The sequence below is a fragment of the Alnus glutinosa genome, chromosome 10 (genome assembly GCF_958979055.1).
Source record: "Alnus glutinosa chromosome 10, dhAlnGlut1.1, whole genome shotgun sequence".
NCBI classification, from domain to species: Eukaryota; Viridiplantae; Streptophyta; class Magnoliopsida; order Fagales; family Betulaceae; genus Alnus; species Alnus glutinosa.
In genome coordinates, this window is record NC_084895.1 from 2669091 (window position 1) to 2682586 (window position 13496).

Sequence of the window (13496 nt, forward strand, 5' to 3'; positions counted from 1 at the left end):
GTTAACAACCCTTAACAATCCTTATCAATTCCTTTAGCCATTCTAAAGCTAAGTTAACCCTATATAATACTTGGGGTATTCCGAAACTCAAAATTAAGTGCAAAACCTAATCACAATTCAAGTCCAAACATAATACAAACATCACCACCATGGTTCGTCTGATCATATGATATCTCATTGGCATTCTTCTGGAGTCACTCGATTTGCTCTGCCTTCATGTCCAAAAACCTTGTTAGAATATTAATTCAATGATTAAATTTATCTATTTCTATTAGTTTAAACTTTTGGAATAATAAGTGATTTACCGAACCTATTAAGAGTGGAGGCTTCAAAAACTCTATATGATCAAAGTATGGAGGCATAAGCGGTTGACGTGATATAAGAGAGTTCGATCATGAAACAGAATCGCGCCGGGCCTTAGATCGTCTCCTTGAGCCAAATTGTCCCACGAGCCAATTAAGCTAGCTGCAGACCATTCGTCAATGAAATTGTGGCATATGGTTGTTCCAACACAAAAGCCACCACAAACGAAATCTTGTCAATTGCACCAACAACAACGGTCACTCCTCAATCGGAGTACTATAGTGAAGGTTAAGGACTTTGTAACGGGATTGCCAAGGACACCAACAGGAGAGAATGCCATATGGGTGGTGGTGGACCATCTGACGAAGTCTGCGCATTTTATTCCAGTGAAGGTTGAGGACTCAATGCTTAAGTTGGCAAGATTATACGTTCAAAACATGGTGCGATTGCACGGAGTACCTTCCACAATCGTTTCAGATCGTGATTCGAGATTATTTCAAGGTTTTGGCAAAGCATACCAAATGAGATGGGTACATAACTAAATTTTATTACAGCATTGATAAAACAAATGAATCCCATACAGATCGAGCTTCATAAATCATGGGAGAAGATATGCCTTTGGTTTAGGAAGATATTATCTCTAGAATATTACCGTTTTGGGTCGTTATGGATTGTATGTGGACCTTTGTATTGCAAGTTACCGTTGTGGTCCTTCGGTTTAGGAAGTTACCATTGTAGATCTTTGGTTTAGGAAGTTACTGTTGTGGTCCGAACCTTTGGTTTAGGAAGTTACCATATGTTGTGGATCTTGGTGAACCTTTGTATTATTATGGACTTTCCCATACGGGTGAAAGTCACCCGTTGTAGGTTAAAGGTTATAGCAGATTTTTTTCCTTCTAAAACACTGCATATATGCCATACAATGACATGCTTTCCTTTTGTATTCTTATCCAATATATAGAAGAAGTACACGACTGAGAAACTCGAGTTTTTTAGTAACTCTTTGTCATTCATAAACAAATTGCTTCTATTTTTTTCAAGCATTTTATCCACAAATTGATGGCCAGTCGGAGAGGACCATCCATATATTGGAAGATATGCTTGGGGCATGCGTTTTAGACTTCAAGGGAAATTAGATTCAGTATCTACTGAGTTCGCGTATGTAGCGCTCAAGATTTTAAACCCTAGAATTGAGCGTCTTCAATTAGAATTTAAGGCTAAATAAAATGACTATGATATTAATGGATATTTAAGAAAATAAATATTCATTAGTTCTATAAACTCTGATTTAATAAAAAAATGAAATATTATTAGGCTCTAATAATATTGCTTAATAATTAAATAGACAAACCTAAATATCTGGTGAATTAGTTGGGATAATAATATTCTTAATATTATCATATGAAAATATTTATTGGAATAATATTATTATGTAATATTTATTGTACATAATATTATTTGGTATAATAATATTATTAGTGTAATAATGTTATTAAAAAAATTAACATTAATTATGAAACGAAGGCTTAAAACGGGTTTAAAATTATACCCTAGTGAAATATTAAAGGAGAAAGATCAAATATAAAAATACTTTCATATATATATTTATGAAGATATGTCAGCCTATGCGTCATTTCCCCTGCGTCATCACTCTCTCGCTACTTGTAGACCAAGTTTTGAAGTCTTATGGGTCGGCAGTAGCTATAAGGATGTTTAGTCTGTTGTTCCCCATTGTGTGTTGACCAGATGAAGTATTGGGCAGTGTTTTCGGTTAAAAGGGTATTTTGGTTATTTGCAGTGTGATGTTTTGAGTGATGTTCTTCCTTGTAGTGGGGTTATTTAGTGAAAATTATATAAAGATTTATGTGAATTTATAATTGATTTAAGGAAGGTAAACATGTGAATGGAGTCACTAAGAATTGATATGATTTAAGTTCACTTAGATTAAAATAGCAGTTTGAGTCTCTGTGGATTAAAAGCAGGTGTATATGGATATATAGTAACGCGTCTTATGTTTAGAAGAGAAAACTAATAAATACACCCCTCTTGTATAAATGTATTTATTGCAGATGATAAACTAAGAACTGCACTGGCCGGAAGTATCTTTATACTTATTGAAGGTGATGTTGGTGGACTTTTCCTTAATATTATGAACACTTATTTATTTGTTTGCGCATGTGATTTTACATATTTTATATTTTAAATAAACTGGATAATAACAAAGCTAGTATGCAGTGGGAGGGGTTGATGGTTGCCAGTGGAACCTTTGACTTCCGTGACATTAATAAATAGACGGGCTAAGACCTTTGGCTCTTGGTCTGCTGGGACCTTTGGCTTCCAGCAACAAACATATAAGTGGGGGGGACCTTTGGCTTCTGGGACCGTTGGCTCTCACAACACACTAATCTGGGCCGTTGGTTCTATTATGAGAGGAATGCAAAAGTGTATAATTAAGACATTGCATATAAAACTGTCATAACATTGCTTTATAGATGTATATATATTCAATCTATGACTGACTCATGACCATAGGCCATAAATTGCATATACATATATTCATAGAGCTATATATATTACATTGTGTTGCATTTATAAATAAATCAGCATTCATTATATTATTAGAAACAGCGGACTCACTTAGGTATTTTTGTGTTACTGTTTTTAATTCTCTGTATTATTTTTTAATACAGGTATAAGAAGGATGAGTATCAGGATTAACTAGACTCTTAGGTGGATCTTGATGGCGGTGTTGAGGCTAGGTTGCCTCCCATTTTGTGGACTACTATGTTATGATTCTCTATGTTAATATTCAGAAACAATATTTATATTTCTATTGGTTTGTAATAATGGTACTAGAAATATGTTAGTTGTAAATTATCTGTATGTGGCACAAGTACTATTTTCTATGTAATTATTTATTACACTCTTTAATCCATTTCGAAGTATTTTTATTAAAAGCTCTGATGTGTTAATTATGTTAAGTCTATTAGACAACGATATATATATATATATATATATATATATATATTCCGTTGCTATCTGATAACTCTGATGTTTTAGTAATTACGTAGAAATCAAAAAAAAAATTATTTACGCCTTTTTGTAAAAGGTGGAGCGTTACATTATACAACAATAGCGATAAGGCAACTCATGGTATGCCACTCTATAAATTATACTCAAGTTTTATCAAACTTTTTCTAATTTTGTCTCAGGTTTTTTAAACCATCTACACAAAATTTCTCGATATTTGCAATTTAGAATATAGTAAAGAATAGTATAATACAATACAAAAAAAAAAAATTGCATGTCCAAACGAGCCCAAAGGATCGCCCACACTATGTACCTTGAAGTACTTACACGGCAGTAAAGGCACCCAACACTTACATGGCGCGCGCTGATGCCATGCACATGCACTTATTTAATTATAATAATATCATAATCATTGTTGAGCAAAATAGCACAAAAGGTAGCTCTAATATCACTAATTAGCACAGAAAATAATATATCAAAATTTTTAGCGGAAGATTTAGACATACTTCTAGACATATTTGCTTAAGCTTGTCTTGGACGAGAAAACTCTAGCAATAGAAATCCTAAAAATTTAAGAGAGATTTTTTCAAATATATGCTTAATTGTCCATATTGATAAAATACACATTTTTTTTTTTTTTATTTATAGGCTAAATTAGGGACCTTCAATTAGAATTTTACCTTAATTATTCCTCCCATAAATGAATAAGAATTTGATTCCATTTAGGATTTCACAAATAATTCTTTATTTTGCATAAATTACCAAACACCATAATTAGTGTCTAATTAAACCGTATGTAGTATTTGTGCCACACTTTAATTAATAGGGAATTTCTTACATTAACACCATCGACGGGTAGTCACCATCTTTAAAAAATTATGTGGCTTTGACATTCATGAGAATTTTCTGAGGATGTACTAATTAAGAGCTGTGTGGTTTGTTAGGAATTAAGAGCTGGTCATTCTATCCTTAATTTGTTTTACTCCTTTCCGACTTGGGGTAGTGTTCTTGCAGTTTTCGGTTGGGATTCAATCATCCCTTCACTATTGTTTTGTTTTTCTTTAATTGGTATCCAAAATACGAATATTGAGTTTTTTTTTTTAATTATTATTTTTTATTATTATTAAATGTGGTAACTTGAAACATTCATGGACTCTTTATTTTGCAAACTCCTCACCAATGGGAGTGGCTGGCAGGCCGCCCCACAGGAGGGAGGGAGGGGGGGGGGGGGGGGGTGACCTAGGGGCGGGGTGCCTCCTCCAAGGGATTTCTTCTTTTTTTTTTTAAAAAAAAAAAGAAAATAAAAAATAAAACTAAGGATTTATTTTTTTGAATAAAATTAAAAAACTATTATTTTAAAGTGATCTGACAAAAAGATTAACGTTGTAACAATAATGAACGATGCAAAATTAGCCAAAAAAACTCACAAAAGCACCCATTTCAAATTCTCGATAAACTTATGCAATGATACTCGAAAGAAAATACTTATTTAAAATTGAGCTTCCAAAAATTTATTTTAGATTTACCCTAATTTTAAAGTAAAAACTGCCTGATCAATAACTGACATATATAGGTCAGTAATTGGACTTATTAACACCGTAACATATGCTATGGTGCTCTTCTTTTTTATTTATGTTTACACAAGACAATCAAAAGTGGGCTTCTTGTCCCCAGACAAAAGTGCCCTTATGACGACTTCACTCATTCCAACAGCACATGGAAAGAGATGACCAGAACCTGGTAACTCATGGTATTTAATCCATGGAAGCTTATTGGCAATATAGCGTTGCAGCTTAACTGGCATTATCCTATCTTCATCACCCTGCCACAGATGGACTGAGCCTTCGTTATTAGGAAAAGGGTTCTCAAGATCCATTAATGGACTGAATTCCCAATTCCCAACTCCAATCATCAGTGTACGATGCATCGACTCAAATACTCCTTGCTGTGTTGCCTGTACCTGCATATATAGATAGGCATTCTGTAACATTCCGGCCGGTTCCATATAGGAAAGATGAGTAGCTAGCCTATAGAGAGTAAGTGGATTATAAGACATTCATGTGTGTTAAATTCACATTACTTGTTAGGTGAAACTGGATTTTATAAGTGATTTTAAAAAAGTTTCAAATTGACTAGTTCTTTTTTAGTGATAGTACAGATGTTGCTATCATTTTCCTTTGATAAAATTAAGTGTAGTTGTGATAAAGTAGCTTGGCCCTTTATAAGGGTTAATTGATTGTTTTAAGATTAGTTTTATTGTCATTTTGTTTGTTATTTTATTTTATTCTAAGTCTGTTCAAAGAGTACTTGAGAATGTTAATAAAAAGATCAAGGAAAAGATTATATTTGACAACTTACGGTGTTAAGAGGTTAGGTTCCCTTTAAAAGTCTAGTAAAAATTTTCTCATTACGTGCTTGAGAAATTAAATTTAATGCAAATTAAGATTCGAGAATTAGGTAGGTTGAGCTTTATCTAATAAGGGTTAGTTTATTGTGTTAATATTAGTTTCTTCATTTAGAATTATGATTAATTTTAGGGGAAACTTCACTTAACCTCTCTATACTTTAATTATTTTTGCAATTACCCTTCAAAGTTCAAAAATTCTCAATTTAATATATCAAACTTCTAATTTTTTGCTTTATGGTTCATATTGTGATAATAGTAACCACATTGGCTCTTAGGAGGCATTTTTAACGACAAAGTATCTATGACCACTTTAGTGCATGATGACAAAAGTCGTCATTGATAGTCAATAATGACCACTTTAAGGGCTTTAGCGATGACTCAGGGTTGTTGCTAAAGCTCATTTTGACCCTTTTACCAATATATATAAGAAGGGAAAGTTGAAGTACCTTGCACATTTTAGTCCCAACAATCTTGGAGAGCACTTGAAAATCGTGAGGAGATAATGTATTAATGTTACCGACTACAGAGCTTGCTCCAGGAAACCACTTCTGCGTGTTCCACCAATAGGTTAGCCATGGGATATAGTGAGCAACTCGAAGCGCCCACTGGTCTTGAGCCAATTCTCTGTTATAGGCCTCTCTTAACAAGTTGGCAGGAAATCCTTGCCACCAGTAGTTGACCACAGGAGCGAGTAGTGCTGCTCCTGCAAGCCTGGAGATATCCAAGAAAATTAGAGTATATATAAGTAATTAAGATATAAAGCTTCTTGTTCTAGCTAGCTAGAGTTAAATACCAAGAACAAATACTAATTAAATCATGCCTATTTCCAATATTTAATTTAGACCTTCTGCATAAAGTTCAAATGCTTAATTATAAGACTAATGTTATATATATACTATTTATTTTTTTTTATTTTTTATTTTTTATTTTATTTTATTTTATTTTATGACCGGGAAACTTCATTTAACGGCTCCCTGAACTTTCATCACTTTTGCAATCTATTCCCCAAAGTTTAAAACCTCTCAATTTAATGTATAGATCCAATTTTCAATTTTTATAATACCTCATCCTTCCAGTTAGGTTTAGGGTTAAATTAGACAGACAAAGGGTGAAATGACCTTTATACCCTTGTAAATTTTATGAAATTACAAAATTACTCTTAATTACAATGTTTAAAAAAATAAAAAACAAAACACAAGGGTATTTTGGTAATTTTCACATCCTCAGTTAGGATTTAATAGAACATCATAACGAACGGATGAGATTAAAAAAACTGAAAGTTCGATACACTAAATGTAAAGTTTTTAAAATTTGAGAGGAAATTGCAAAAGCAATAAAAGATTAAGGGAGTTAAGTAAAGTTTTCCATTTTTATCACACAACTTTACAATGCTGAAATAACAGTCCAAACCAACTTTTTATATCAATCATTGTTTAAAAAAAAAAAAAAACAATTCTTTCACTCAGATTCATGCTTGAAGTCATTCATTCTGTGCATGCACTATATATCACTTGAATTCAAGTATTATTGCAAAGGCAAATCCCATAGATTCTGAAGCTTAACAATGGGATATCACATATATATATATTTGGCTACTTCTTACGTACCTATGAGGAATATACTTGAGGCAGCCCCAAACAATCTGGGCACCAATAGAATTACCCATTACATAAAACTTGGATCCGAGACCCAACTGATCAGCAAGCTCTTCTATATCCAAAACCAAACTTTTCACCGTTTGTTTCGGATTTGGATCACTTTCTCCATAGCCTGGTCTGTCATAGGACACAACGCAGAGACCTAGTTCTTCAAAAAATCCCTGAAAATGATTTCAACCATATTTGAAGTTAATTAATTCAACTTCTTGTGATAACCAAGGTCATGATTTAAGGATTTCAATCTTAAAAGAATTCCATACTGGAGTGAGGTTTACTGCAACCACTAGATCATGTCTACAAGTTCTGAGCCCATGAATATAAATAATATTAAATCTTGCCGCTTCTTTTGACACTCCAAGCTCCCTGTAGGCCAAATGCCTTCCATCCCTGAGCTTTATTCTAGGTGCTGTAACAGGTGGGCCACCGGTGATGCCGCAGATTCGGGGAGGTGGAGGTCGGATGGCTTGAAATCCCCAAGCCAACAGCGCAATTAACAAGGTTACCAGTACTATAAACATCCCTAGGTTGGTTGTGGGGAGGGCCGGGAAAAATACTCTGAAAATGCAGTATATATATTATGTTAAATCATCATTAATTTATTTCAAAAGCTAAGCTAAAAGAAATAAGTAAATTTAATCATTTAATATATATATATATATATATATATATATATATATATATATATATATATACTTTAACACTCGATCCACATTACGTGTGGGTTCAAACTCTTTTTTAATTGGTAAGGCCCAATACATACGTTGAATATTTAATTGAAATGAACACAGGTAAATGACGGATACAAAGTTCAATTTCAAAATCTTTAGCCCTAATAGCATGTTAAATCACCAATTATCTCAAAAGTTTAAAAATATATATATATATAAATAATCGATCATTTAATCAATATTATAACTACTTGATACTACATTACTTTTGAAGCAATTTAATGAGCTTTTGTTATATACTTCTCATATGGGAGGAAGGATAAATGAGAAATAATAAAATAGCATATATATCTCGTTATTTAAAATCTTGATATTCCTTTAAAAAAAAAAAAAAATTATTGATACGGCACCATATATTTACAGCTTTAAATGTAACAAAAGGAAATATCTTTGGGATATGTTTATTTCCATGGTGATCAACTCCATAAAGTTCCTCGATTAATCTTAAACAAGTTTCCATCAGCTAGAGCAAAGAAAGAAAAACAAATGCACATAAATTGATGACAAAGAAAATCAAAATTCCAAGAATGGCTTTGTGAAAAAAAATAACATGATTTCTTTGCTGAACAATTATGATTTAACCCAATACAGTACAACACAAAGCTCTGAACAATTATGATTTAGTGTCGTTTAAATAGTAAATGATGCTATTTAGCGTCATTTTATACAAACGACACTAATTCAAATTTATTTTTTAATAGTAAGTACAGAGTACTGACCACTGTCGACCTAGGTTGGAGAGAGAGAACCTGAAGTTGAAATGAACGTAGTAGCTAGTTTGGGGGAAGATGCATGCCTTTCTGATCACCCTAAAGCTTACACGCATAGAGTATATATATAATGAGGAACTACGTAGGAAATAAGAAAACAATAATATATGAGAAAAGCAAAGCACCTCCACCTTACCTAACACTGGAATCAATGAAATGGTGAGTAGTCATTTATTGAAATAACTTCTCACCATTTCATTTACTCCACTGTTAGGTAAGTGGGGGTGTTTTGCTTTTCTCGTTATTGTTTTCTCTATTTTGCCACAGCCATTAAATATGAGTTCTATATATTTAATGAATGATATTAAAAAAGTTGGATAGAAGAAGAAAATGAGTATACAAATTTTGACAATTCGCTTTGCGATATCGTTTAATTTCTTCATTAATAATATTTGGTATGTGGAAGCAACTAGATTTCCCTAGACAATCTCAAGGTTAAAATTCAGGACAATCAAGTAATTTACATCGACCCTATGCTTCTCTCTCCTAAGAGAAGCTCACCAAATTAAACCCTAGTGATTTTTCCACCGCACCCTTTGTGGTGCTTCACCGTCTCCCTGGAAGTATTGCCTTTTGGGGAGAGGGTATGGCCTTCATCCTCCTCCCCTTTCCTTCCTTAATTTTCTAATTTTTAATATCAGCTTCCTCATTACCTCCTCTAGAAAACTCCATTCACTCAATCATAAGCCTTACACATATATGTTCAACTTCTAAGGCCATGTAAGGTGCTTCAAGGTCATATTTAAATAAAGTAAAATAATGAAATAGATAATTTGTAGGAATTTGTAATAAAAAGCTAGTTAAAATAAATATATATATATATATATATATATATATATATATATATATATATATGTATTTTGAGTAGCTAAAATAGACACTACCATTTGAGATGCTCTAACTAAGTGCAATGGGTGTCAATAAAAGAAGAGTCACTATCGGCCCCACTACTTTTGACGCATGTGGCCATGGAGTGAGCTTCTGGGAACAAAGTTGACAAAACTCATGACTGATAATTTTCTTGTTAAATCCATACGCAAGGTATTCTCGAATCTCCCGAAGTCCCCAAACCTCAAAATCCTAGTCTTTAATTCCTTCTCTTTAAAAACAACTTACTTATAGGTTCGTGCCTATTTGTCATCATTGTGAAAGGTTGGTTATATCCTGTCAAATTATTTCTTCTTGTCAAATAAAAAGGGGTTGTTTGGGTTGGTTAAAATTTTCTTGAATAGGCTAAATGTCTTGAAAAAACAGAAGGTTAAAAGTAATTGGGCACCACACATATTCAAGAAAGTTTGGGTTAGAAAAGGTGACCAGATCCACCCTTTGAGAGAAGGTAATGGTAGTTATGCATTGACCTAGGACATTGTGTCGCATACCTAAGACTAAATGCAACGTGGTACAGTGGGTTTGCAAAGACAACAATACAAGAAACACAAATATTCCCAAAACAAAAGAGTCAATCATGGAATTAAGGAGAATAAGAGAAAACTCAACCTCTGAGTATTTCTTATTGATCATAAACTGATCAAACTATATAGTCCGGCGGCTAAAGCCATTTTATTAGACTTATATAGAGCCTAAATTTGAAACTCTAAAAATAAAAAAAATAAAAAAATTGAAAAAAAATATACCATGTAGCTAACAAAATATAGAACAACTTTTACATAGCAAACGTTAGAATTAAGAAATTTTTATGAAATACGAAATTTTAGCCCTCTAAATAATTTTTTCAACAATACCAAGTTTGTCTCAATCTGACATGAGAATCTAAAAATATATTTTTTCTTTTTCAAGTAAAATGGGTCTAACAAAAATTTGATAAAACAGGCGTGCATCAGGATTGGACTTGGTGTCTCATTCATGGTTCATTTTTCATGCCATTTTGCATTATCATACGTACTCATTTTTTTTAAAAAAAAAAAAAAAAACTTGCATTGTACCTTTTGTGTGTTTTTCAGTTCTTTTAATAAAAAAAATTATTATGTGGGGTCCATATTGTGAGTATGATTTCCTCTTTTGTGCTTAATGATTTGTAAGCCTTTATGGGTGCTTTATGTGGGTGTTATGGAAGAGGAGTAATTTTATATGTGAAGTCATTTTCAAAATGGTGCATAAGTGGTAATTAAAATTTTCAGAATGCTTGCACAATTTGATTGTCATAGGTTGGATTTTGACCGCATGTGAGTTTGGTGGGCAATCACTAATGGAGGTAGCATATCCTGGCAGATCAAATTGACCACAAACTAATTAAACCTAAATTTTGCATATTTCATGTCATATCTATCTCCATTCACTAAAGTTCACATTCACTACAGCAAAAATCGATGTTCCTAGATATAGCAGAAGGTGATCGAACAATGCATAACTTAAAATTGACAACTATTTGTCCTTATAGAAAGACCTAATGTTGACTCATTGAAAAAAAAATTGTAAATGGACTTGGATGACCTTTTAGTGCTTGGTGTTAAGTGAGTATATATATATATATATATATATATATATATATATATATATATATATATATATATGAGCGTCCCTAGGTCCTAATAAAATTTGTTTGACTTTTGGTCTTTAGTCTGTGCTTATCCTGTACTTGTGGTTTCATGTGTATGCCTAACCTTCTCACAAATTTAAGATTTTAAGCTCACTTATTGACAATCATTCACACACATCATATATTTGGTCTGAAAATGATAAGCCTTGTCTATATCTTAAAAGTAAAATAATACCTGCATGTGAGACGTTTAAAAAAGTTGTGCACCAGACTTATCCTCATCATTGTAATCATATCTATAATTCATTTTTAAAGTCAATGGTTAGATATTGAGCCATATCTCTCATTTTTAGAGCAATCTAATATTTTCTCTTTATTTTTTTAAAAAAATTAAAGAGTAAAACTATTTGTTTCTTTCATATACAAATACACTCCATAATCTCATTCGGCACTCTCATAAGTTTCTCTGAAGTCTATTCATTTTCTTAAATATAAGGAAAATTTCAAAAGTCAGAAAAAACCACATGCATTAAATACTCCATACATTTCTTAAACATTAAGTCTGTTACCATGCTACCTAATGCATTTGATAGCATGCAGCAATAGCACTTTAGCTTTTATATCTATTATTTTAACACAATATTTATTTCTTCCCTCTTTTATGTCCTCTCTTTAACTTTATTTGAGATTCTCTTAGAATTTTGTAAAAGAAAATGAGGGCAGTAACCGTTACTGTAGCCACGTGGCTAATTGGCCACGTGTAATAAATAAACATGGCGAGATGACAGTTAGCCACGTGTATTTATTAAACGTGGCCAATTAGCCACGTGTATTTATTAAGCGTGCCTAATTAGTCACGTATATTAAATACACGTGGCTAAAATATTTATATTTTTTATTTTTTTTTTATATTTATATTTGCAGTTAGCCATGTGTATTTATTAAACGTGGCCAAAATATTTATTTATATATATATATATATTTTGTATTTATATTTGCAGTTAGCCACGTATATTAATTACACGTGGCCAATTGTTTTTATCAATTATATATTAATATTCAGAATTTTTATTAAGGTTTTGTAATAAATATATATATAAGAGAGTTGGCCACGTGGCCAGAATTTGGGTCGGTAGCTTTCAAATTTCAAATATCAAATAAAATCGCGTTCTCTCTCTCTCTCTCTCTCTCTCCGTCAGTACTGCACCACCGGCGAGCTCCCCGACCACCGCGTGGCCGGCTTCCCTCCGGCCTTCCCGACGTCTCTCGTTCGCTCTCTCTCTCTCTCTCTCTCTCTCTCTCTCTCTCTCTCTCTCTCTCTCTCTCTCTCTCTCTCTCTCTCTCTCTCTCTCTCCGTCAGTACTGGACCACCGGCCAGCTCCCCGACCACCGCGTGGTCGGCCTTCCCGACGGCCTCCCTGACCACCCACGCTCATTCCGGTGAGTCCGACGTAGTAGAACGTACGATTTTTGCTATTTCTCAGTAACGCAGTTGTGACCGAGTCGCCGGGTGGGACTGAGTTGAACTCGAGCGTCGAGGACTTGCTCGAGTCGCGGTCGACCAGGCAGTAAGAAAACGACGACGCTTTGATCTGAGACGCTTTGATCTCCGACGCCAACGAACAGACCTTCATCTTCGTGGCCGCACCCAAAGCGACGTCGTTCATCGCGCCGGAGTTCCCTAACGACAGCGTCTCAGTGACGAAATCGCCGACCATGTACGAGCCGTCGCCGTACACGACCTGGTAGAGGCAGTGGTCGCTGTACGCGACCTGGTAGAGGCAGCCGGCCACCGAGTCGGTGCATTGCTGCTACCAAAAAAAAAAAAAAAAAAAGAACAGATCTGTTCTTTTCTTCTTCTTTTTTTAAGCAATAATATTATTGTTGGAGACGTGTGTTAAGAATGCGTGTCAAAAAAATACAAAATTTTCTATTTTTTTTTTTTTTTTTTAAAAAAAAAAAAAACATTTAGCCACGTGTATTTTAGACTTGGCTGGCAGTTAGCCGCGTGTATTTTGTGACACGTGGCCACTTGGACACGTGTATTAAAATACACGTGGCTAAATGTGTATTTAGTGACACCCAGATCTGCTACGTGGGGCA

At 33.6% G+C, this 13496-nt stretch overlaps 1 protein-coding gene across 2 annotated transcripts; it reads right to left on the reverse strand.

Moving 5' to 3' along the window:
- Window positions 1–4798: 4798 nt before the first annotated feature.
- Window positions 4799–8915, reverse strand: LOC133880641 (uncharacterized). 2 transcript variants are annotated; one of them, XM_062319623.1, is made up of 5 exons: window positions 8876–8915; window positions 7659–7953; window positions 7348–7559; window positions 6187–6451; window positions 4799–5293 (listed from the first exon to the last, which is right to left on the reverse strand). In XM_062319623.1, exons 2-5 carry the CDS (start codon window positions 7914–7916, stop codon window positions 4970–4972), a joined length of 1059 nt encoding a protein of 352 aa, XP_062175607.1. In that variant the 5' UTR covers window positions 7917–7953; window positions 8876–8915; the 3' UTR covers window positions 4799–4969. The 2 variants fall into 2 exon arrangements, with proteins under 2 accessions (XP_062175607.1, XP_062175608.1); XM_062319624.1 differs by having other exon boundaries at window positions 8846–8910.
- Between the last annotated feature and the right edge of the window lie 4581 nt (window positions 8916–13496).

Bases quoted from the DNA above. Each gene is read 5' to 3' on its own strand.
- LOC133880641 (XM_062319623.1), bottom strand. From the start codon at position 7,916: ATGTTTATAGTACTGGTAACCTTGTTAATTGCGCTGTTGGCTTGGGGA. The intron at 7,560-7,658 runs GTATGGAATTCT...AATCATTTTCAG, and splicing joins TTGCAGTAAACCTCACTCCA to GGATTTTTTGAAGAACTAGG. The intron at 6,452-7,347 runs GTACGTAAGAAG...GGATATCTCCAG, and splicing joins CTCAAGTATATTCCTCATAG to GCTTGCAGGAGCAGCACTAC.